This window comes from Alosa sapidissima, chromosome 21 (assembly GCF_018492685.1).
Source record: "Alosa sapidissima isolate fAloSap1 chromosome 21, fAloSap1.pri, whole genome shotgun sequence".
NCBI lineage: Eukaryota > Metazoa > Chordata > Actinopteri > Clupeiformes > Clupeidae > Alosa > Alosa sapidissima.
This window is the reverse complement of record NC_055977.1, coordinates 6,574,580-6,597,256: the sequence shown is the minus strand read 5'-3', so window position 1 is coordinate 6,597,256 and position 22,677 is coordinate 6,574,580. Positions and strand designations below refer to the sequence as shown.

The following is a 22,677-nucleotide window of genomic DNA, read 5'->3' as shown; positions in this document are numbered from 1 at the left end:
ATGTCTGAAATGTACTGAATGTCTACCAGGCTTGTCAACAGTGGTCATTACAACAACCCTCAAATACCAGACACAGTTACCTAGCCACAACACATGGTATGACCTGCACTATACATCGTCCATTTGGAACAATTCTGCTAAAATTCCTGCCACAAGAGGTAGTACTATTATAGGATAGTGGCAGTACGGGTCTGACCTCCACGTGCCCGCTGAAGGCGGCATGGTGTAGAGCGGTGCGGCCAGCCCGGTCCGACACGTTGACGTTGCTGAGCAGCGGCACGAGGGCCTCGGCGCAGCGCACGGCCTTGTTGGCGGCGGCGATGTGGAGCGGCGTCTGCCAGTTCTTGTCCCGCGCGTTGACGTCCGCAGAGTGCTTCAGCAGCACCTGCACGGCCTCCTGAGGGAGCGAAGCGAGGGAGCAGAGAGAGGGAGAGAGAGAGGGAGCAGAGAGAGGGAGAGAGAGAGTGGGAGCAGAGAGTGGGAGCAGAGAGTGGGAGCAGAGAGAGGGAGCAGAGAGAGGGAGAAAGAGAGGGAGAGAGAAGGAGAGAAGATAGTGGATAAGGGAGGAGGGGAGAGGGGGGTATGGGGGAGGAAAGAGATATAGAGAAAGATGGAGAGAGTAAGAGAGGGTAGTGGAAAGGGAAGGAAGGCATAAGGCAGAAAGAATAGTTGAGAGAGGAATCAAAAGGGACAAGAGAGGGACGGCAGGAGAAGAGAAAAGGTGGTTAAAACAGACCTTTACATGTGTGCATGTATGCATTTGTCTGTGTGTGTGTGTGTGTGTGTGTGTGTGTGTGTGTGTGTGTGTGTGTGTGCTGCAGGGTGAGCCGATTCGGAGGTCCATCTTACAGGAAGAGGGCAATCGTTGTGTGTGTGTGTGTGTATTTACAGTATGTATGTACTGTATGTATGCGCGTGTGTGTATGTATGCGCGTGTGTGTATGTATGCGCGTGTGTGTATGTATGCGCGTGTGTGTATGTATGCGCGTGTGTGCGCGTGTGTGTGCGTGTGTGTATGTATGCGCGTGTGTGTATGTATGCGCGTGTGTGTATGTATGCGCGTGTGTGTGTGCGCGCGCGCGCATGTGTGTGTGTGCGTGTATTTACAGTATGTATGTACTGTATGTATGCGCGTGTGTGTGTGTGTGTATTTACAGTATGTATGTACTGTATGTATGCGGGTGTGTGTATGTATGCATGTGTGTGTGCGTGTGTGTGTGTCAGTCAGAGGGAGAGCTACCTCACTGCAGGAGGCCACGGCTCGGTGCAGAGGGGTCAGCCACTTGTTATCTTTGGCATTTACTCTTGCTCCTGTGGACCGCCGACCGCCAGCAGAGAGACCGCCGAGAGAGGAGGGCAACGTGGGAAAGAACAAAAAAAAAAAAAAAAAAAAAAAAAGAAGAAAAAAACAGCTCATTAGAACAAAGAAAGGGCCAAATAAAGCATTAAGACAGTAAAGCAATAACACACACTAACCATCCTGCATGTTCAAGGTTGATTTTTAAATACAAATTAAGACCATCTATTGGCATTAAGGGAAATTTAAAAACACTGCAGGAGATAAACAAGCTAGCCGTGGAAGTGCGCCCATAGGCCGGGGGGGGATGGGGGGGGGCAGACATCCAGGATCCGCCAGGGCCACATCTGTGGACGTCAAAAATAGACACCTGCCACCTGTTGGCCTAATCCATCAGGCCAGGGAGATCCAGCCCCATGTAAACACTGCTTTTCCAGGAAATGAAAATGTGTGTGTGTGTGTGTGTGTGTGTGTGTGTGTGTGTCCCTCTCTCTTTCTCTTTCGCTTTCCCTCTCTCATTATGCGTGTGTGTGTGCACATCTATGTATGTGTGTGTGCGCATCTATGTGTGTGTGTGCATCTGTGTGTGTGTGTGTGTGTGTGTGTTGAACTGGAAAGGAGTGAATACAGAAACTCCCCTCAGCTATGTGAACATAAAGGTCAGGGCCGACGTCACAACACTTCCTGGTTGGGCACGAGCTCTTCTCCTTTTAGAGTTGTATTTTCTTTGGCATTTCTGGACAAATACCCACCCTGCTCTTTGGATCATCAATGATGATGTAGAATCCCGATATGGCTGTTCATGTAATTTTTCCTAAAAATCCAAGTCCTGTAAACCTGTAATTTGTTTTTCTATGGAGACCACATTCCTATGAGGAGTCATCCAACCTTCAAAATAAAATCATTCATTTTAACCCCCACACAGGAAACACACATCTCCCCAATAGACCTCTCATTGAAATTTCCCTGTGTGGCCCAGAAATAACTCATCTTTAGATGGCTTGAGACAGATTTAGCAGTCATGTGAAAGTACTCTGCCTGGTGGGGTGAAAAATTCTCCAGTCTTACTCAAGACTCAACAGCTCCATAAAATAAACAGGATTTGTTTCCGGGCCGTTTTGGAGAGTCAGTTTGATGGTTCATAGCGTAGTGCAGTGCACTGTGCCAATGGAATGGCACTAAGAGAAAAATATGCTCTATGTGGTTCAATCTTTCACCTGGAGTGCACAAGGGGAAAAAATCTGCCCTCCAGATGATTGTCAACGATGATTGATGAAGTCAACACCAACGATGATTGATGAAGTCAACACCATTTCTTTGGATGGAAAAAAGCCACATTGTTCAGGCTACTTATCAATTGTCCCTTATCCTATGACTCCCTTTCATGCAAAAAAAATACTAATTTCCCCACCTATTAAAGGCGTTTACAATGATTTTGCAAAATTCTTGGGCTGTGAGGTTCAAACATGGATGCGGGCTACACATTAGGAATGCATTACTTTTCTTAATTCTTTATTTCTGATTATAGCACGACCTGGTTCTGATTCATTGGGGTATTGGGCAGTGAAATTATTACACGGGTGTGGTCAATACCCCCTTTTTTTTGTGCATAAAACACTGTCATGCGGGTTGTGTACCTGAGAGAATCAGCATATATAGGCAATGAGTGGATGTTGTGAGCGCAGGTCTACTCCAGGTGAGTGTTGTCTTGTGAGAGGAGCCATGTGTGTGTGTGTGCGCGTGTGGGTGTACCTGAGAGCAGGACTACTCCAGGTGAGTGTTGTCTTGTGAGAGGAGCCGTGTGTGTGTGTGTGTGTGTGTGTGTGTGTGTGTGTGTGTGTGTGTGTGTACCTAAGCGTAGGACTATTCCAGGTGAGTTTTGTCTTGTGAGAGGAGCCGTGTGTGTGTGTGTGTGTGTGTGTGTGTGTACCTGAGAGAATCAGCAACTCGATGATCTCCGCATCTCCCAGGTAGGCAGCCGCATGCAGAGGAGTCCTCTTCTCATTGTCCTGCAGGAGCCAGACAGAGGAAATGACCAAACAGAAATGAACTCTATTTGAAATTCAGCTACCGCACTAAATTTTGGCTCCAGATACCCAATAATAATCTTTGATTTGTTGTGATATAAAATAAACAAAAGTCAGCTAGGTGAAAAAATGATTGAGCAAACAGCAATCAAATCTAGGAACTGTTGACCAAGAATGACAGCTGCTGAGATAAAAGTGAATGGGCCTCAAGCCTGACCCCCCCGGCCCAGACTTCCTCATATTCAGAAGGGGGAAGTGACTCCTGGTATTTCAAGCCAATTTACTACGTATTTCACTACGACTACAACCACAACAGAATGTTTGGAGCGGGTGAATGAGGAAGTGGGTGTTGTTGTGGGCGAGTGAGATTTCATATTTAAAGTATCCAACAAGCCTTCAGGAAAAAAAAAAAAAAAAATTGGAGGTTCTCTGGCTGTCAAGATTGTGCCAGAACTCCCCCCTCCCACACACACTTGATTTGAACCAAACGGGTGTGTATTCCTTTTCAAGGCCTACACTACACCAAGGTGCTGCGTACACACACACACACACACACACACACACACACACACAAATGTTGCTGCCACTGCTGTCGCTACTACACTGGACCGGCCCCAATCTAACGTCATTTCTGACAGATTTCATTCGTCCAGTGCACCGGCTGTGGCTGCAAGCCTTCTCAGAGCTGGTTAGCTTGTGCCGTTCGTCACCACAAAATTACGGGTAATTGAATGACCGATGTCTGTTTTGGGCCATAGCTTTTAATTAGACTGGTCCCCTGGGTGAGTTTATTGAATCAGCACTGCTTTCATGTCTGAGATATGCTGTTGCAGTGGTCCAGGTCCAGGGTATGAATTTGTTGTGTGTGTGTGTGTGTGTGTGTGTGTGTGTGGTTGCGCACTGCTGTTATGAATGTGCGGTCTTGGCCCGAGGATTGGAGGTGTGTGTATGTGTGTGTGTGTGTTTATGTGACTGTGGTGGTTGATAAATGACCTCAGAGCAAACGCATGGCGAGGTTCAGATCAATTGGAGGTTGACTCTCTGGGGAGCCTGCGTGCACACAGCCTGGACGCTGCAGAGGGCACCAGACAGGGCTCCATCATCCTGTGTGTGTGTGTGTGTGTGTGTGTGTGTGTGTGTGTGTGTGTGTGTGTGTGTGTGTGTGGCACCACACAGCCTGGATTCTGCAGAGGGCACCAGACAGGGCTCCATCATCCTGTGTGTGTGTGTGTGTGTTTGTGTGGCACCACACAGCCTGGATGCTGCAGAGGGCACCAGACAGGGCTCCATCATGCTCTCACAAGTCACATCTCTGTGGCACCACACGTCCGTCATGGACTGAAACATTTGCACAGCACCTTGCACTTTTCTGTCTGTAGAGCCCTGGATGTATATATTTATGTGCAAGTCCTTCGTGGCTGTTGTGAACCATACATCAGTCACATGACTATATTTTGTAGTACTATAAATAGGCCCACATGAGCACCATACCATCACATATCCTATTGGACATTGGTTCCCAAAGACGAAGTCGCGACCCACAGGTGGGTCGTAGGAGATTTTATTTGGGTCGCCAGAATAGCCTAGTGACAATTTATGTTGTGTAATACCCCTAGCTTGTACCTTATATAGCTTAGGAAAGCTAACAGCTTTCTATTAGGATCTAGTTTGTTTATTAGGATCTAGTTTGTTAACTACCACAGTCACAAGTTGGGTCGCGATATTCTGTCATTTTTTAAAAAGTGGGTCCCCAGAAAAAAAGTTTGGGAAAGACTGCTCTAGGACCACATACGCGACATCACTGTAGCACCATGCGTCACCATGTTGACTACATTTCTATATTATAGTTTATAGTTGCGTTTCACAGTTTCAGTACAGACGCTTTTGTCCAAAGTCCTCAAGCTACGCTGCAAAATGTCTCATGCTATGCAGCTTTCTTTCACTTCAAAACGTTCCGGCACTAAGGCACCACCAGGGTGGGAACAGAGTTATGGAGCTATGCCGCCCACCCCCCTCCATCCCCCTCTGCGCTTGGGGGACCTCACATACCCCATAATCATGGCTACGGTGGAGACGGGGCTGGGTTAAAGAGGCCTCGGCCTGGATGTGATCAAGCATCAAGCGCTGTTGGGAAAATGATGACGATGATGGGTTGAGACAGATCAAGCTCCCGATGCTAAATTGAACAAGGGTGGGTGGGGGTGTCCCGTAAACAGACAGTCATTTAAGGCTAAAAGCCTGTTTGTTCTGTTGATCTCCAGCCAGTCCTGTTTCCTTTGCCCTTGTCCCTTGTCCTGCATTTCTTTCGTTCTCTCTTTCTTTCATTGCTCTGCCCCTCCTCCCTTCCTTCCTCTCATTCTCTCTCTCTCTCCAGCACCATCAGAGCACGGCCCACAAACAGAGGTCACATGACCAGATCCGCAGCCTGCCATTGGCCTATCTGCCCTATGGACTGCCAGGTCTCCAGCCCAAGCCAACGTGTGGCCGCTGGGGTTGGAGTGCTGCTTATTACACAAGACGTCATTCAAAAATCACCACGTCTAACTACAGGGCTTCTTCTGTCTCTCCCCCACGTCCTCCTTTCTTCCTTTCTCACGCTCTCCTTTCTCTCCATCTCTCTCTCTCTCGCACTCACTTACTTCTTGGCCTCAGTTTCTCCCCCTCTCAATCTTTCTGTCCCTACCTTTTTCTCTCTAACCATCCCTCTCTTCTCCTGTCTGCCCCTAACCACCACCTCTTCCTCACTCTTCATCCCTCTCTTCTCCTGTCTGCCCCTAACCTTCTCTTCGTCTCTCTCCATCCCTCTTTCCCTCTCCCTCTCTTCCTTTCACTCCTTGACCTCAGCTTCTCTCCCTCTCTATATTTCAATCTCTCTCTCTCCATCCCTCTCTTCTCCTATCTGTCCCTCACCTTCTCTTCCTCCATCCATGCCTTTCTCTCTCCCTCTCTCCGGAGTGTTGGTCTTTCTCTCTCTCCGTCAGTCGATATCTGCCCGGGCCCTCCATCTCCCGGGTAATCGATGTGGCAGCGGCGCGGTCATTACTGGGCCAGTTAATCAGTCGGCTGTACCCCCCCCCCCCCCCCAATCGCTCTCCTCCTTTCCTTCTCCCCTTTCTCTCTCTCTCCTCCCCCCACTCTCTCTGCCCCTCACTCCCTCTCCTTCTGGCCAGCTTGCAGAGCCCTCTCTCTCCTCCTTTCTCTCCCTCTCCCTCACTCACTCTGCCCCCCACTTTCTCTCCTCCTCTCCCCTTTCTCTCTCTCTCCCTCACACTCTTTCCTCCCCCTCTCTCTCTGCCCCTCACTCCCTCTCCTTCTGGCCAGCTTGCAGAGCCCTCTCTCTCCTCCTTTCCTTCTCCCCCTTTCTCTCTCTCTCTCCTTCACTCACTCTGCCCCCCACTCTCTCCTCCTCTCCCCTTTCTCTCTCTCTCTCCCTCCCTCACTCTGTCCCCCACTCTCCTCCTCTCCCCTTTCTCTCTCTCTCCCTCACTCTGTCCCCCACTCCCTCTCCTCCTTTCCCCTTTCTCTCTCTCTCTCCCTCCCTCACTCACTCTGTCCCCCACTCTCTCTCCACCTCTTCTTCTCCCCCCTTTCTCTCTCTCTCTCCCCCTCAGACTCTCTCTCTCCTTCTGGCCAGCCTGCAGAGCCCAGGCCCTGGGTCGCCTCCAGACGAGGAGGAGAGTATAGGGGTCAACAGGAGCCTGTCCTGACCCCATCCAGTCACTCCCCCACTGAGCGCACGATTCACCGCTGCACGTCTCCACGCTAACAAAGGCTGAGTGAGAGGCAATGGACCCGACTTTATAACCAGCTCCAGATTAAGGTCAGACCGTGGTGGTGCCGCCTGCACTACAAAAGGGACTTTAGAAAGAGAGGAGCCCAACTGAGAACTGAACTCTGAGCCATTCCCAAGCCCAGAGAGAGAGAGAGAGAGAGAGAGGTGTGCATCACTGAACACGCACCGCACCATTCATTTAGAGTGAAATATCTTGACACTAGAGTGGGATGTGAGTGCCCATAAACACACACACAGACACACACACACCCCTCAGTGGAGAAACAGGACTTCACTGTGACAAGCTTGCATAAAATGCTTCTGTAACCCAGTCTAGAGATTCATGTAGGTGTGCATAATTACCTGCACGTTGACATCTTCCTTCTTGAATATGAGCGAGCGCACCTCATCAGGATCCACATTAAATATAGCTTTCAGCAGTGAAGGCTGCAGACAAACAGGGAGACAAGGCAGAGGTGACAATCAGAATTCATAATCATAATAACTACAATATGTTTACAAACCCCCAGAGGATGCAACAGCTGCAGTCACCCCTGATAAGAGTAGAGAGGGAACATGGTGTGCAGAGACAAGAGTGATTCTGATATCTGGAAAGAGTGAGTGAGTGAGTGAGTGAGTGAGTGAGTGAGAGAGAGAGAAAATACTTCTGTCTCTGGTCCCTGTAGTCGATTACTGCATTCTAGACTACCCAAAAGGCAAATACCTTCACTGTATGAAACTGTGTAAATAGAACTACAACCATTTAGAAGCCCAACTGAATCATGGCTATACTGGTCTTTACCAGACGTACTGATTTGACTTTATCAGGGGTGGTACAAAACAACACTGGACTGCACTTAGTCCAAAATCATTGTGTGGTGGTCAGTGTTGATATTGTGGTTGGCCACCACAAATAAGTCAATGTATGGGAAACTCTGAATAAGCTGCTTAAAACTCAGGTTTGCCAGAGTTATACCATATAATCCAGCGACAGTTTGAAACATTGCACAACACCACCACCCCCACCCCCCCGTTATAAATGTCAAAACAGAAAACCAGGCGTGGCATGCAAACAGAACAATCAGCAACCACAAGTATGGCCTGGGAACACTCGACAGCCTCTGTGCCCAAATTAACACCCGTCCTAAAACACACTCCCTCCTTGGTGCTGACAGTGGCAGGTAGCAGCCAATAATGTAATAACAGCCAATATCGTAATAATTTGACTGTAATAAAGCCAATAATGTAATAATTAAGTCAAAGGTGTATACTAAATGCCGACTTGAAGGGGATGAATATTTTTTTGCAATCGCTTATTTCGCTTTATATATTAAATACTTTACAGAAACACTGTAGATCTCCTTTCAGGGAGACACTAGTCTGGAACACCACAGTTCACTACCGTTTCAATTGGTCGGCAGATTACCTGCCTTATCAGCAACAAGAGGGGATGACGCTACAGTTTTGAAATCAAAAGTGGCTTTGGTAAATGCTAGTAGCAATGCCTGTAAACGTCAAAAATTTCAGCCAGAATAATGTGTACATTTATTTACAGCAAAGACCCACATACATTGTTTCCTGACTGCCAATGCTGTTTAGTGTCAGTTTGTAAAGTTTAGGCCAGGGGTCCCCAAATAGTTTGGCCCAAGAGCATGGCAAACCAAGGGCCAAAGCATTCAGGATACACTCTCAAATCAAGCACTTATTTTCCGTAAAAGTCTAGTGGGGCTACGTGCCGACCAAGTTTCATGATACCTGGTTCAGGAAAAGAAAAAAAAAAAGAGATGCAAAAGAGATAAAGAGAGGGTGTAGTGTTTGTATGATCATGTTTTTAAGCAGCTATTCGAAATAGCTAAGTACAGTGTCATGGTGACACTTTATATCCAGTAAATAAACCTTAAATAAAGTTATATCAGTAGGTTATTACAAAATGTCTTTTTTAACCCAGCCAATAGCATAATTATCAGTCAATAATGTAATAACTTATTACACTATTGGCAAAAAAAAGTTATTACATTACTGGTTCAGAAATGTCATTCCATGTAGCAGCCAATAATGTTATAACGGGCAAAAAAGTGATAACGGACAATAACGCCTGGCTCAGGTGGCATCAGAGGTGGGGGGGCCCAGATGAGAAGCCAAGGAGGATCACACAGGCACAGCCAGCCATCAGGCCATACTCTGAAGACATACACAGAAATAGGAGACATCCTCTCGCTCTCTCTCTCTCTCCACACCTCACACACACACACACACCTGCCGACAAGATTCCAGAAATGACTGTTTTAAATGCACAAATATACCCTACACACTCCTGCCCAGACCCAGAATTGGTTGCGTGCGTGTGTGTGTGGTGTGCATGGACTGACACACACACACACACACACCTGTCTAGTTTCCTAAAATGGCTTCTTCGTGTGTGCACATTCACTTCCAGTTTCCTGAAATAGGTGCTGCTCACCCACATGTGCACGGAGGCCCTGCATTCTCACCTTATGGTAACGTTCCTCCAAAATAGCCTGAGCGCTTCCTAGATGGACGAGCTTTCATACAGGCAAGGCGTCCTCCTGACGCAATACTAGGCTTTCTCCGAGCAGTTCAAGACACACGCCGAAAATATGCCACAGCTGCAAAACACCACTAAATCGCAGAGAAAGACTGAGTGCGTGGGCGAGCGAATGAGCATGTGTTTTTTTTCTGTGTTCCAGGATATCGTAAATGTAGGAATTTACTCAGTTGTACAACTGGACTCATAAATGGCAAGCTACTCATGACCCTGCTTGAACAGGTAGCCATTTTCTTCTTTGAACCCAACCCCCCCTTTTCTCTCTCTCTCTCTCTCTCTCTCTCTCTCTCACACACACACAGAGACAAACACATCTTTTCTGGCCAACAAATCAGGCAGCACAAAGCAGACAGTGTCAGCAAGCCTGTTCGTGTAATAACAAGCTGCTTTGTGTGCTAGCTAGCGAGCTAACAGTTACAAACCCAGTTGTCCCCCAAAAATTGGCTGCTTCCATGTGGAGGAAAATGCAAAGCACACATTGTTGCGCTGTCAACAAAATATGCCGTTTTTTGGCCTTCTCCCCTCATCCGATCTCCCTCCCTACAGACTGAAACCACAACCCCCCGCCCCCCTTCAGAATTGCCCTGTTCCAAATGGAGTCATGGCAGTATGTTGATGCTAATAAGCTGGCTAGCGTCCTTCTGCTGAGACACAAGAGGGGCTGCTGTCCGCCCGGGCCGGGCTGGGCTGCAGTGGGATTAGCGTGCTGGTGTCAAACCAGTGAGACATCCGTGTGAAACCAGCGAGAGGCATGTTAGAAGGCAGGCAGGGCGGCACGTCTCTCTGTGTGGTGTTAGGAAAGGGGGGGTGGGGGGGCACAGAGTAGGGTAGCAACAGCGTATGACATTCAGCTGGGTTGTTACCGTGGCAGCGTGTCCTTGTTGAGGACAGAGTGAAACATTTCACACCTAACCTATAGGAGCCTTGCTAGAGATACAATACATGAGCGAGCGCATGCACACACACACACTCAAAAATCCGATACAGACCACAGGCTCTGGCTAGCAAGACTGGCATGTCTGCATCTGCCCAAACTAGGTGGTAATCATAATTGCAACACGAGACGAAGGATCAAAGGGATTAGCAGGTGGATAATAGCAATAGGTAAAACCGGCATAGCAATTTTCCATTCGGTTCACTCGACAAAAAATTTGCATAGCCTTCTTGCAGGGAAAAAGTAAAAAAAAAAAAGCCTAACAACAAAAAAGAAAGAATGGGCTATTTTTTTTAACAGCTGCTGAATGGCCTGCATGTATGCATGTCTGCAGACGGAGCTTGCCTGCTCCTGTTCCTTCTCTCTCGGTCTCTCCATCCTGCTCACCTTTTCTTCCGGCGTGTGTGCGCTAGGTGCCGGGGGCCGCGGTGCACGCTGGGTAACGCGGTCCCGGCTACCCTTGGCGCGGCGGGCGATGGGGGCGGGGGCGGGGCCGGGGGAGGGGGACGGCTCGTCGTCTTCCACCTCCTCCAGCACCACGATGCACACGCGGCTGGTGCGCTCCGACCTCATGGGTGAGCGCCCGCTGAAGCCTCCCTCGCGCCGACGCCAAATGGCCCAGCGAAGAGATCAGTTCCGCCTCCTCCGGCTGACGTCTCCCTTCACCCCACCTCCTTGACCCCCCCTCCCCTCCCCCCCCGGGTCTGACCGCGCAGGTAAGTTCCAGTCCGAACAGTCCTTCTCCGCACAGACAATTCCAGAATGAGTGCAGTGGTGCTCCTCGCGTTAAAAAAAAAACCGATAAAACCACACGGACACTTGCAGGTAAGCACCAACGCAGGGAATTCCTTAGCTCACTGCAGCAGTTGAAGCGATGGCAGTCGCGGTGGCATGCGCCAAACAAAATGCAGTAATCCCAGCCGTGGAGGACGCCGTACGGGAAGCAAGCGATGATGAAACGCCACCACGCCGACTCCCATTGGCTGCTCTTCTCTGCTCCTCTTCCGTTCTTCCTCTCCTCGCTCTCTCACACACGCACTCACACACACACACATCTAAAAACAACGCCGCTCAATCACACAGGCCGCGTCCGTGCGTCTGTGTGTGTGCGTGCGTGCGTGCGCTCTGGTCCTCTGATTAGCGAGGACAATGCTTTGAGCCTGCACTCTAGCCTGAGCCTCACTTCCATTCACCCAGCACGGCAGTCTGCTGAATCCAGCTCTTTTCCAGTGCCTGCCTGCCCCCACTACTGCAACAACAAGCCTCATGTACCAGCACCGAGAGAGAGAGGGAGGGGGGGGGGGGGGGGGGAGAGAGGGAGGGAGGGAGAGAGAGAGATGAAAAGGGGGATGGGCAGAGAGAAAGAGAGAGAGGGAGAGAGGGAGGGAGATGAGGATGGAGTGAATCGAAAGGGAAGCCAGGGAGGGAGGAGCGTTACACATGAGAGCGCAAGGGCAGGAGAGAGAGAGAGAGAGAGAGAGAGAGAGAGAGAGAGAGAGAGAGAGAGAGAGAGAGAGAGAGAGAGAGAGAGAGAGAGAGAGAGAGATACAGAAAAAGCAAGAGAGAGAGAGCTCTAAAGAAAGCAGGAGAGACAGAGCATAAGAGAGCCACCCAGAAAGCAGGACAGAGAGAGAGAGGTCTGCTCCTACAGACGTAGGCTAGGAGAAACAGAGAAGTCACGGCACATGCTGACAGCAGGACTCCACACAGTAGTGTAATATGATGCAGGAGACAGGGAGGAGGGGGAAGGAGAACAGGAGCAGGAGGAGAAAAAAGAGAAGTGGAGAGGTAGGGGAGTGGCCTGAGAGAGAGAGAGAGAGAGAGAGAGAGAGAGAGAGAGAGAGAGAGAGAGAGAGAGAGAGAGAGAGAGAGATTTGAATGGGGTGTGGTGGAATGGCAGCTATGACAGCCACTCACGGTTCAGACAGTTCTCAAAGTAGGCTCATAATATCAGGTCAGATTTAAGAGGGGAATTTTACACACACACACACACACACACACACACACACACACACACACACACACACACACACACACACACACGTCCCAGTGCCTCAGGCTGCAATGCATTAACCCAACTCAGTTCTGTGAACTACCACAACCTCCCACCCACTCTCCACCCCCAAACCCACACAGATGAGTGCCCAGACCTGAAAACACAGCACTGACTAATCCAATCCTGAAGCCCTGGCATCTACAAAGTACAAACACAAAACCACACACAGGTAAACACACACACACAGACACGCACACAGACACACACAAATTCCCAGGAAAAAGATGAATCAAAGGCATGATGAGTCACTCTAGCATTCCACAGCAGCCACTAAACGACCTCTGAGGACTGCGTCTATCACGCTCCTCCTCTCCATCCTTCCTCTGTTCTCTCCATCCATCCACCCATTCTTCCATCCACCCATCCTTCTCTCTCGCTGTCTGTGTCCCATTATCTCTGCCCTCTTTTACCCACAACACAGAAGTCCTCCCTCTATTTTGCTGCACTGAAGAGATGGGGCATGAAAGAACCAGCACAAGGCCTGGCATCAGCATACACACACACACGAAAATTGCACAATCGATTGGACCAACCAACACAAGTTTCGAAAACTAAAATAGGGAATCGATTTTAACCAAATATGTACACTTCATTTTAAACTAATTAAACAAATAAAAAAAGATAGATGTAACAAAACCCACAAAAAAGCAGAAAAAGAAAAAAAAATTCCAAAAGTGCAGTAGGCATCGCGAAAGCTAAACAGAAAATTCCCACCAATTTTACGCACCGGAAACAGCTGTTTCAATTGGCTGCTGTGCTGCTAGTGTTTTGCCCAAAAAATGGCGGACAACGCGATCAAACCTGTGCGACATGAGAGAGACGAGTGATAAGCCCTAATAGCTTGAGGAGTTCGATATGGAAGCACTTCGGGTGTTGGGTAGATCAAACTATGGAGAAGGACAAAGCGGTATGCAAACTGTGTAGTCGTGAGTTTGTTTGACAGTTTTGATCATAAACACAGCCACGTTGAAGCCTGCAGTAATGTTTTTCACTGATGTTATGGCAGTCCACTCTGCTCTTTTTTTCCGAGAATATTGCACTTTCACGTTTGTCATTGTGCACGAAGCTTCACGCCAATAAATCATCAGAAATATTGCTAGCTTGTGCGTCTTCAAGCGTCCTCATTACGTTCGTCCTAATGCCTATTAGTTGCCCGTGGATTGGCCTATATTTGGCGTTGAAAATAGAAACGTCCATTTTACAATCGATTCAATGAACACTTATGTCTCAAAAATCGAACAGGATTTTTTCACAAAAGTGACAGCCCTAACACACACACACACACACACACACACAGACAGAGAAAGGAGCATGCACTCTTGTCCCCTATTGCTCCCCCTCACTAAAGCCCACACACTTTCAACGAGACAATCTCCTCTGTGTGTGCGCCATGTTCGTTCACCCTTCCTTCCGCCTTGTCCTCAATGCCTCTATCTGGATCATCCTCTCTGGAAAACCAAATCAGCATCACACACACACACACACACACACACACACACACACACACACACCACACACAGAGATTTGCATTTCATTCAGTGCTTCAAACACTGTGTCCTTGTCCCTGAAAGTCACCAAATATTAAAAACTGGGAAGGCAGGAGAAGAGACGCAGTGGCCTTGCACATGTAACTGTTTTCATATGAAAGACTGAGAGAGGGACAAAGTGTCGTAACAGAAAGAAGAGAGCCTGAAGGAGCATTCTGAAGTCCCCATAAACCCCCATTAACAAAACACACACACACACACACACAAACACAGCATTAGCGATTGGATGACTCAGCCCGTCCCCAAAGAGCCCTGTTCTGTTCCTCTCCCTGCATGAGAACCCCGGTCACCTTGCTTGTTCTGCCATGATCTTAAACAATTTAACAATTAATAACTTAAAACTATCTATCTATCACAGGAACATCTGACTGTCTGTTATTCGCATCTCTCTCAAACTGTTTGTCCAATTGAATTCAAACTAGACAGATGTCTTGCTACGGGCACGAGTACATGCAGTGCCAAGTTTGACGTTGTTTGGATAAGAAATGCAAAAGATATCATTAAATATATCAGTAAAGAAGCACACATTGGCCTACTCCGCTCTACTGTAGCCACTCCTCCTCTCACACAGCGTGACCAGCGCAGGACCAGAGACAGAGGGGGTAAGCGGAGATTTGGCAGCACTGAATCAGGGCACAGCACGGGTCAAGATACAAGAAGTTTGGATGATTATCATGTCTGACATCAACAATAAATACTTCCTGTATGCAGTTTGCTTGCATAAAATGATTTTGCAACACCACCCCAACAATATATAATAATAATAATAATAATAATAATAATAATAATAATAATAATAATAATAATACGTTTATTTTATATAGCGCCTTTCTCAACCCCAAGGTCGCTTTACATAGTAGGAAGGCAGGGAAACACAATAACAAACAAACAAACAAACAATACAGAGACAAAGGCAGGGAAACACAATAACAAACAAACAAAACAATAGACAACAAACAAAGACAAGTTATCTGTATGGAACTATGTGTTGGGTGTGGAGGAGAAGTGATCATTAAACAAAAAGGTCTTGAGATGTGCTTTGAAGAAAGGAAGAGAAGGACAGGCACGAAGGGGTTGGGGGAGGGACTTCCAGAGTTTGGGGGCCAAGGCCCTGAAGGACCGGCCACCCAGGGTGGAGAGTCTGGAGTGGGGGATAGCCAAGAGGTTTTGGTCAGAGGATCTGAGTGAGTGGGAAGGTAAAGGGTCAGGAGGTCGCAGATATAGGGGGGGAGCAAGGTTGTGGAGGGCTTTGAAGGTGAGTAGTAGTACTTTGTATTATATTATTTAATAGGCTAAATATATAGCCTTACATCAAAGCTTTAGGCTTATGTTATTTCGATCAGCTACAGACAACGAGTGGCAGACAGAGCGTGAGGTCACATAGGCTACCAGAGATTATTGAGTCACATCGTTGCAAATTTCATACGATGATGCATCATTCCACAAAATGGTTTGTCTTCTCGATCAGGAAGCTATTCAATAAGCTTAATAATAAACATAACCTTAACTCAAAACAGCTGTTAGGCTTATGTCATTTTGATCTGTAATGTCACAGCCATGGCAGCCATGCCTAAATTCATTGGAGGGCATTGGAAGGCATTGAAGGGCATTGGAAGGCATGCGTTAGAATGCATTGGAAGGCATTGAAGGGCATTGGAAGGCATGCGTTACTATGCATTGGAGGGCATTGGAAGGCATTGAAGGGCATGCGTTAGAATGCATTGGAAGGCATTGAAGGGCATGCGTTAGAAGACATTGAAGGGCATTGGAATGCATGCGTTACTATGCATTGGAAGGCATGCGTTAGAATGCTTGGACCTACTGTGACTGAGGAAAGCCCTTGGCCCTGTTCTGAGTGTGCCGACTCACTTCCTGCCTCCTGCTCACCACTGCCGGTGAGGTGCAACACGCCAGACCTCATTTCCTGCGCTGTGGCAGGACTGGAACTTGACGGGTGGGGGGGCTTTCGCCTGGAAAAGGGCTGGCATACCACTGACGTCACGCTCTGCTGCTTCAGGTAACACTTGGCGACAGGTCGGGAAGGAGGTAGAAGTGGCGCCTGTCATGTCAGTCACGTGGGCCCTCCTCTACTGACAGCCTTCTACTCAGCTGCAAGCCGACCAACATAGAGACCTTTCCGTTGAGAGGCACTTTTCACACTGAACATTTGGGCTTGTTTAGATGCTGGTTGTGATATTTATTTGAATTTAAAATTTTGGTTGAAAAACAAATGACTATCGGTGATAAGATTGTTACTACTGCTATGGATCTGAATCAATAGTCTAATAATAGTCTACTCCACGTAGTGCTTAATACCCAATCTGCAGGAGTATTTCAAAACCCTTCTCAACACCTTGTAAACAGCTTGTCAACAGGTAGGCTTCCTGCTTCTTCATTCAGTCCCTTGTCAGAACAGCCTCCCGTGTTTCTAAAGAAAAATAACTCAAAGAAGAGTGGCAGCTTTTTTGGCTTACATAATGGCTGGAGCCGGAGGCTTAAAAATAACCCCCGAGCTATTTCGCTGCACTGGCAAATTCAATCAGAGAGCACCTCTTAAGACAATCAGCACAACCTGCCGCCAAAGCAAAAAAAAAAAAAAAAAAAACGCTCTCTGGTGCTATCCCGCTAGCTCCTTTCTCCACAACTCAAACAGCACTAGACAACAACAAGGGAGATGTAAGGAAAGCAGGCGGTTCGATACGGCGCTGGAAGCCATTTGATAGAGTATTGTGACTGACCCGGAGTCGTTTGCAACAGCGCCAACGTGCTCCAATTCTCTTCAGTATCAAAGAGAAGATGAGGAGGAAGTATTGAGACAAGAAAAGAACAGAAAAGGAGAGGGATCACTCTTTCTTCCTCTTTTTTTTTACCGGATGAGTCATTTGCATGCGTTTGCACTCTGTGTGATCAGACAGGAGGTTTTTTTTTTGCATAAACACTCAGCACAAAAGGACGTGTTGAAAACACTCTCTGATCAAGTGGTGGTCGGAGAGCCATAACAATTAACAAGTGGCCCAGAAAGCAGTGCGGAGGGCTGAAATATAATCCGCTGGCCCAACACAAGACCAGGCTCTCTCATTTCCATTCGCCCTGTCTCTCATGCATAAACATTCTGCAGCTTGAACAGCAGGTAACACATGTGTGTATGTGTGCGTGCATGGATGAGTGTGTGTGTTCATTATATTTAACAAGTGGCGTGCTATAATCTTATTACTGAACGGTTGAGATGAACTGATTTTGGATGGTGATCTGTTGCAAAATGCTGCCGTCATGGTCTGATGTTTAAAACGAGCGGTGGACAGTCGCCATGGCGGTATCGTGTCTGGCAGAAGCTCAGTGTCATGGCAACAGGCCACAGAGCGCAGCACTGGCAACGAACACTACGGCTGCCTCGAAAAAGCAGGCCTTCGTGTGCCCCCTAGTGCCATCACACACACACACGGATCGGACGCACACCTGATCTCCCCAGCCTGACCATCCGGATCATTAGATTAGATGCCCTCTCGTGTACGCAACAGCAAAGCACACAACAGCTGAGCCAGGAGGGAATACGTGTAGATTTGAGTGTGTGTCTGAGTGGGGTGTGTGCGGCCATCCTCTATCTAGTTTGTGTGTGTGTGTGTGTGAGAGAGAGAAACAGACAAACGGAAGTGTTATGTGCAGATCCGGTTGCCTAGGGTTAGTGTTCATTGTGAGCACATGTGTCCATCTACTTAAACAGATCAGGGAGCATGCAAGTTGAAGAAACAGGACAAAGCTCAATTATGTTATTACTGGCATAAGAGGCGGCAGGCAAGGCGACGGTGAAGACAACAGGGCAAAGGTCAAACCAGACGCGTCTGCCTCTATACTGCCATAAGCCAAGTCACAGAATAGCACTCCCAGCATCAATGGCAATCAATGGAGGCCTTAAAGCCCATTAGTGAATGCTTTCACTGTCTTACGAGCACCGTGGATGAATGCGCTGGCTCCATGACCGATTTAGCCAGCAATGACAGAGGATGCATCACCTGCTGTGACCACTGCAATACACACGCAAGAGTTGACCCTAAAATAAACAAACAACTAAGCAACTACATACAGAAGAATCTATCCATACATAATTCAAGCAATAGGCGTGAATATGTTAAAACATCAGGTGAAACGACAGGTCAAACAGTTCAACATTTCCAACTGTTATGCAAAACACATTAATACAGAGGAAACACATATTACGTTCATCAGTTTCTAAACAATCCGGCACACAAATCAGAGACTGCTGCAGTTCACTTTCTCCCAACCACAACAGCAGGTGACAAACTGGAACCGTCTCAGTTGTATGACATCATCGTCATGTCATTTACAGGTGGCATGGTTGGCATGCTATTCACAACACCGCTCTGCCAAGGACAGGGTTAAAAGCGGGTGAAAAGCCAGGCAGGCGGCGCTACAAAGTGCTGACTACAGTCCCCAAGGCAATGCACTGGAAATCTGCCACAGACAGGGTCTTAGTGGGAGCCCTGCTCTCCTCTGTGCGGTCACACTTTTCAGACATGCGATGCAAGGCCACTTTCAGGCAATACAGCTGGAATGGGAATTCAGGCCACACATTCAATGAGCTTTGTAGTCTAGCACAAGGACACACACACACACACACACACACACACACGCACACACAGGCACGCACACACAGGCACGCACACACGCACGCACACACACACACACACACACACAGGCACGCACACACAGGGACGCACACACAGGCACGCTCACAGACACACAGAGAGAGGTCAGGAGTGTTGAGTTGAAGCCCATCGACATTATCTGACAACTTCTCAGTCCTCAGGGGTGACAGAACTGCTTGATGATGACACCTCTTCACATAGAAATAGCAACCTGCCATCACAGGATGGAACACATCCACCCCCCACCCCCCCCCATCCCCCAAACCCAAAGTGCATCAGCTCGGACACAGGGCTCTGGCCTAAGCGCAGCTGCCATTACTGTGCAGATAAATGCCATTTGTATTCTTGCTACGAGACCCCCCGCAACCCTGCCGGCAGTGACACCAGAGGGCTATTTTTGGTCACCGCTCTCATTGTCCACTTTTCAAATCGCCACGCGAACAATGGGTGAGACAGCCTAATCGGAACGGCTCTTCCTGTAGTTAACTCAACAGCAAGCATTCATTTTACTGTAAGTTATGCAAGTGTGTATGTAGGTATGTGGTTATACAAGTGTGTGTGTGTGTATGGACATGTGCACACAGCTTGATATGGTCCCACAGAACTGTGTGATAAACATCATTGCATCGATGACTGAAGACAACTTCAAATGTCAAACTTGTTCCTTGTACTGGTGTGGAAAGCTGCCATTCCCAGCATACATGTGGCATTCAACTCCCGAAAAAGCACAGCACATGGTGACACCAAAGCACAGTACCACAACTTGCTTATTCCTGCTTTTCTTGCTATGACGATACAGTGAGGGTAAACAAATATACACAGACTAACTCAGGAAAGGCATTAACTCGCACACTGATAGTAGCGTCCCCAGGCAAGGATTATAAGGGATACTATGTCCAGTTAGTTAGAAAACATTCGTGAATGGATACAAACTTGCTGTTTATACCGTCTCTTGGACAGGAAAACCCAACGCTAAAAAATGTTCTGAGAAAAGAATGACCGGACAGATGATTCATAAACGCGAAGGAGACCTTTGACCAGCATAAGCCGAGAGAGTTGGGGTCAGATGTGGTACTCAGTAGCTTAAAGCAATGGCTAAGCACATGAGCTCTTTATCAATCTTTACACAACCACACGCACAATGGAAAACTTCAAAATATGCTACGACGCAGAAGTTTATTTGGTGGCGTTGCAGTACACCCTGCAATATGATATGTCAGACTGGTAATTCACATGCGTGGTTGGCATCATCTGTGTTGCAGTACCAACAACCTCCCGGTGTGAGTAACTTTAGCATGTTGGGGAGAGGATGAAAAGGAAGTTCTTAAACATGATAACCTCTCTCTTCCCATCAATCATATCACCACATCCACAACAGTTCCATAACCTCCTAAAGGTGCAACGCGGTCTTTCTAGACTAGAGGTTTTAGCATCCCCATTACATACCTCACACATAGCTACAAGTGGACATGAACAGCAGTCGACACTAAATATTACAAGGCTAACAAGACACATGTTTTTGTCTTTGTGATTACGGTGTACCATCAGCATATTTAACATTATTTTCGGAATATGACCAATCTAAACACATCCGATCAACCTTAGGATAGCCAACTTAGCTGAACTGTTTAACGTTAGCCCCCCGTGTGGATAACTAGCTCGACAGAGATTAACCTTAGCGATCTGCCTCTTCCTTCAACAGAAACATTTGTTCTGCAGTTAACTCAGTTGTAGTCTGTGAATTCATTATTTACAATGGAGCACAAGATGCGTGGCAAAGTTGAACTCTTCCTCAAGACACCGACACCATCTAACTCACAGTTAGCTATCGGGTAGCTTTAGCAACACATCTCGTTACCCAGACAGCTAGCTAAACAACATTCAACAATTTTAGCTAGCAAGCCTACCAGAAAGTGGGATTGTTCTAGTAATTTCAGCTAGCTCTTTTCATAGCCAGTACGTAGCTATCATTCAAGGGTGCACTGCCGACTCAGTAACATTAGTTACTTCACCGCGTTTTTATTTTTCGTAGAAGAAAATGGATAGTTACCCAGTAAAGTTCATTGTCAATGATCTACCTCTACTAATTAAACAGGTCAACTAACAACCAGACAGCTAAGGGGTAGCCATTGGTATTCCCTCAACCAGAATCACTTTTCAACATTGATCGTAGCTAGCCAGTTAGCTTAGCTTAATGATAATGTCCAAATGTGTGAAAGTATTGGACAAGTTGTAGCTAGCTGTTGCTTGCAAATGACGAGCCAAACTGACATTGCACCCACGGAGCTAATATTAGTGACTAAATATGCTTAATCGTGGTAACTTAACGTTATCAGTGGTAATGTTACCTTGCTAACAAACTAGGTAACGTTTACTGCCTATGGGTTAATGTCAGCTAGCTCATGGTAACCTCGCTAACACATACAAAGCTAACAAGACCCATAACGTTAGCTAGCCAGAATAGCTGGCGACATACCTGGTCCCGGATTTTGAGAACCACCATGTTTCCTGTGCGTCGTTGACTTTCATGCAGACTTTAACTGATCTGCTCTCCAAGAAAGCGTGTGGGTACCCCGGACATCAGTGGGTTAATTTTCGGTATTATTTCAATTTGCTCTCAGCTAGGGTTTCCTCTTTCCTTCCTGAAATAGACAAACACAGGAGGCACCAACTCCACATTACCGCCACCGTCACGCAGAAGTTACAAGAACAGCGATTGGCTGCTGAGGTTTCGAACTACAGTAAAAACAATTCTGGTTTGTCTTGCTAGACCAAGACCATAGACCAAGAAATGGAAATTCGTGAGGAGATAACCACTGCTGATGAATGTAAGCAACAGTTTACCGCACAAACGAAGGATTTGTACGCAGCATAACTTCTCTGCACGAAAAGCCTATACAATATTAAATCCGAAAATTAGTTATTTTTCGTTCTTACTTGTAGAAGAAAGTATCTGTAAGACATGTGTCTACTTGTACACACACACATATCAGTTCGATTAATAACTATAAACAAACGCCCTCCTGCAAGCGCAAGGAGGACTTCAGGTGATTGACATTACTGGCTGCCGCAAGGGTCAAGTAAAAATAGCTGGGATCTGTTACTGAAGGACTCTGACCTTTACATCTCGTTGTGTGACTGACGGATGACAATTTTTATAACATATCTCGACAGCATGAACTCCATACGTTCCAGTAAAGTTATATGTTTACCTGAGTTTCCATGCAACATAAAAGCTAATAGCTCCTCTCATTTGTTTCGCTAAAGATTGGCGCCACCTTATGGTGGCCTTGCAGACAGCAGCACACATTACACGTTTTAAGGTCTTAAAGGAATTTGCACTTTTCTGAAAGACCTTGGTCAGGGATTGAGTGTAATAAACATCCATTACCATGCTGAAGTTCTTGGTAATAAAGTTAACATAGGTCTACGTTTTCAGTCAGAGGTGATAAATTCAGCAATACATAACTCTATAACGAGAGTGAGATTGAGAGAGCATGAGTGAAAGTTCAGGCAGAGAGGGAATGTCAGCAATGCCCTTCACACCATTTAAGCTGCAGTCTTACGTTTCTGCATAAACAGGAAGTCACACTCCTGTTTCCTGGGGCCAACAGAAATGGCATGGTGTGTGTGTGATACAAAAGCTCAGCTCTAAATCTGGCTGGACATGAGTGGTGTTATTTGCAAAGAGAAAGCAATTCTTCCAGATCTGAACCCTTAAGCCATGCTAATCTTCCAGTAACACCATCTGGAATGCCTGTGAGTGCGGCAGGCACTGCGATCCCTCCTCTAACAGGGTTAGGAGGTGTGAGAA

The 22,677-nt window shown here is 47.2% G+C and overlaps 1 protein-coding gene across 4 annotated transcripts in view; it reads right to left on the bottom strand.

Moving 5' to 3' along the window:
• The window catches only part of LOC121695996 (serine/threonine-protein phosphatase 6 regulatory ankyrin repeat subunit A), a 44,669-nt gene extending 22,670 nt beyond the window's left edge, over positions 1-21,999 (bottom strand). Inside the window, exons 1-6 of one of the 4 annotated variants that reach the window (XM_042077267.1) lie at positions 21,982-21,999; positions 21,340-21,505; positions 7,460-7,543; positions 3,228-3,306; positions 1,241-1,311; positions 197-397 (exon numbers count right to left, since the gene is read on the bottom strand). In XM_042077267.1, the coding sequence (XP_041933201.1) occupies positions 197-397; positions 1,241-1,311; positions 3,228-3,306; positions 7,460-7,543; positions 21,340-21,366 (462 nt within the window). In that variant the 5' untranslated portion in view covers positions 21,367-21,505; positions 21,982-21,999. Of the gene's footprint in view, positions 1-196; positions 398-1,240; positions 1,312-3,227; positions 3,307-7,459; positions 7,544-10,983; positions 11,193-21,339; positions 21,583-21,800; positions 21,896-21,981 lie in introns of those variants that run through there. The other 3 variants (XM_042077266.1, XM_042077265.1, XM_042077264.1) reach the window with 3 other exon arrangements.
• Between the last annotated feature and the right edge of the window lie 678 nt (positions 22,000-22,677).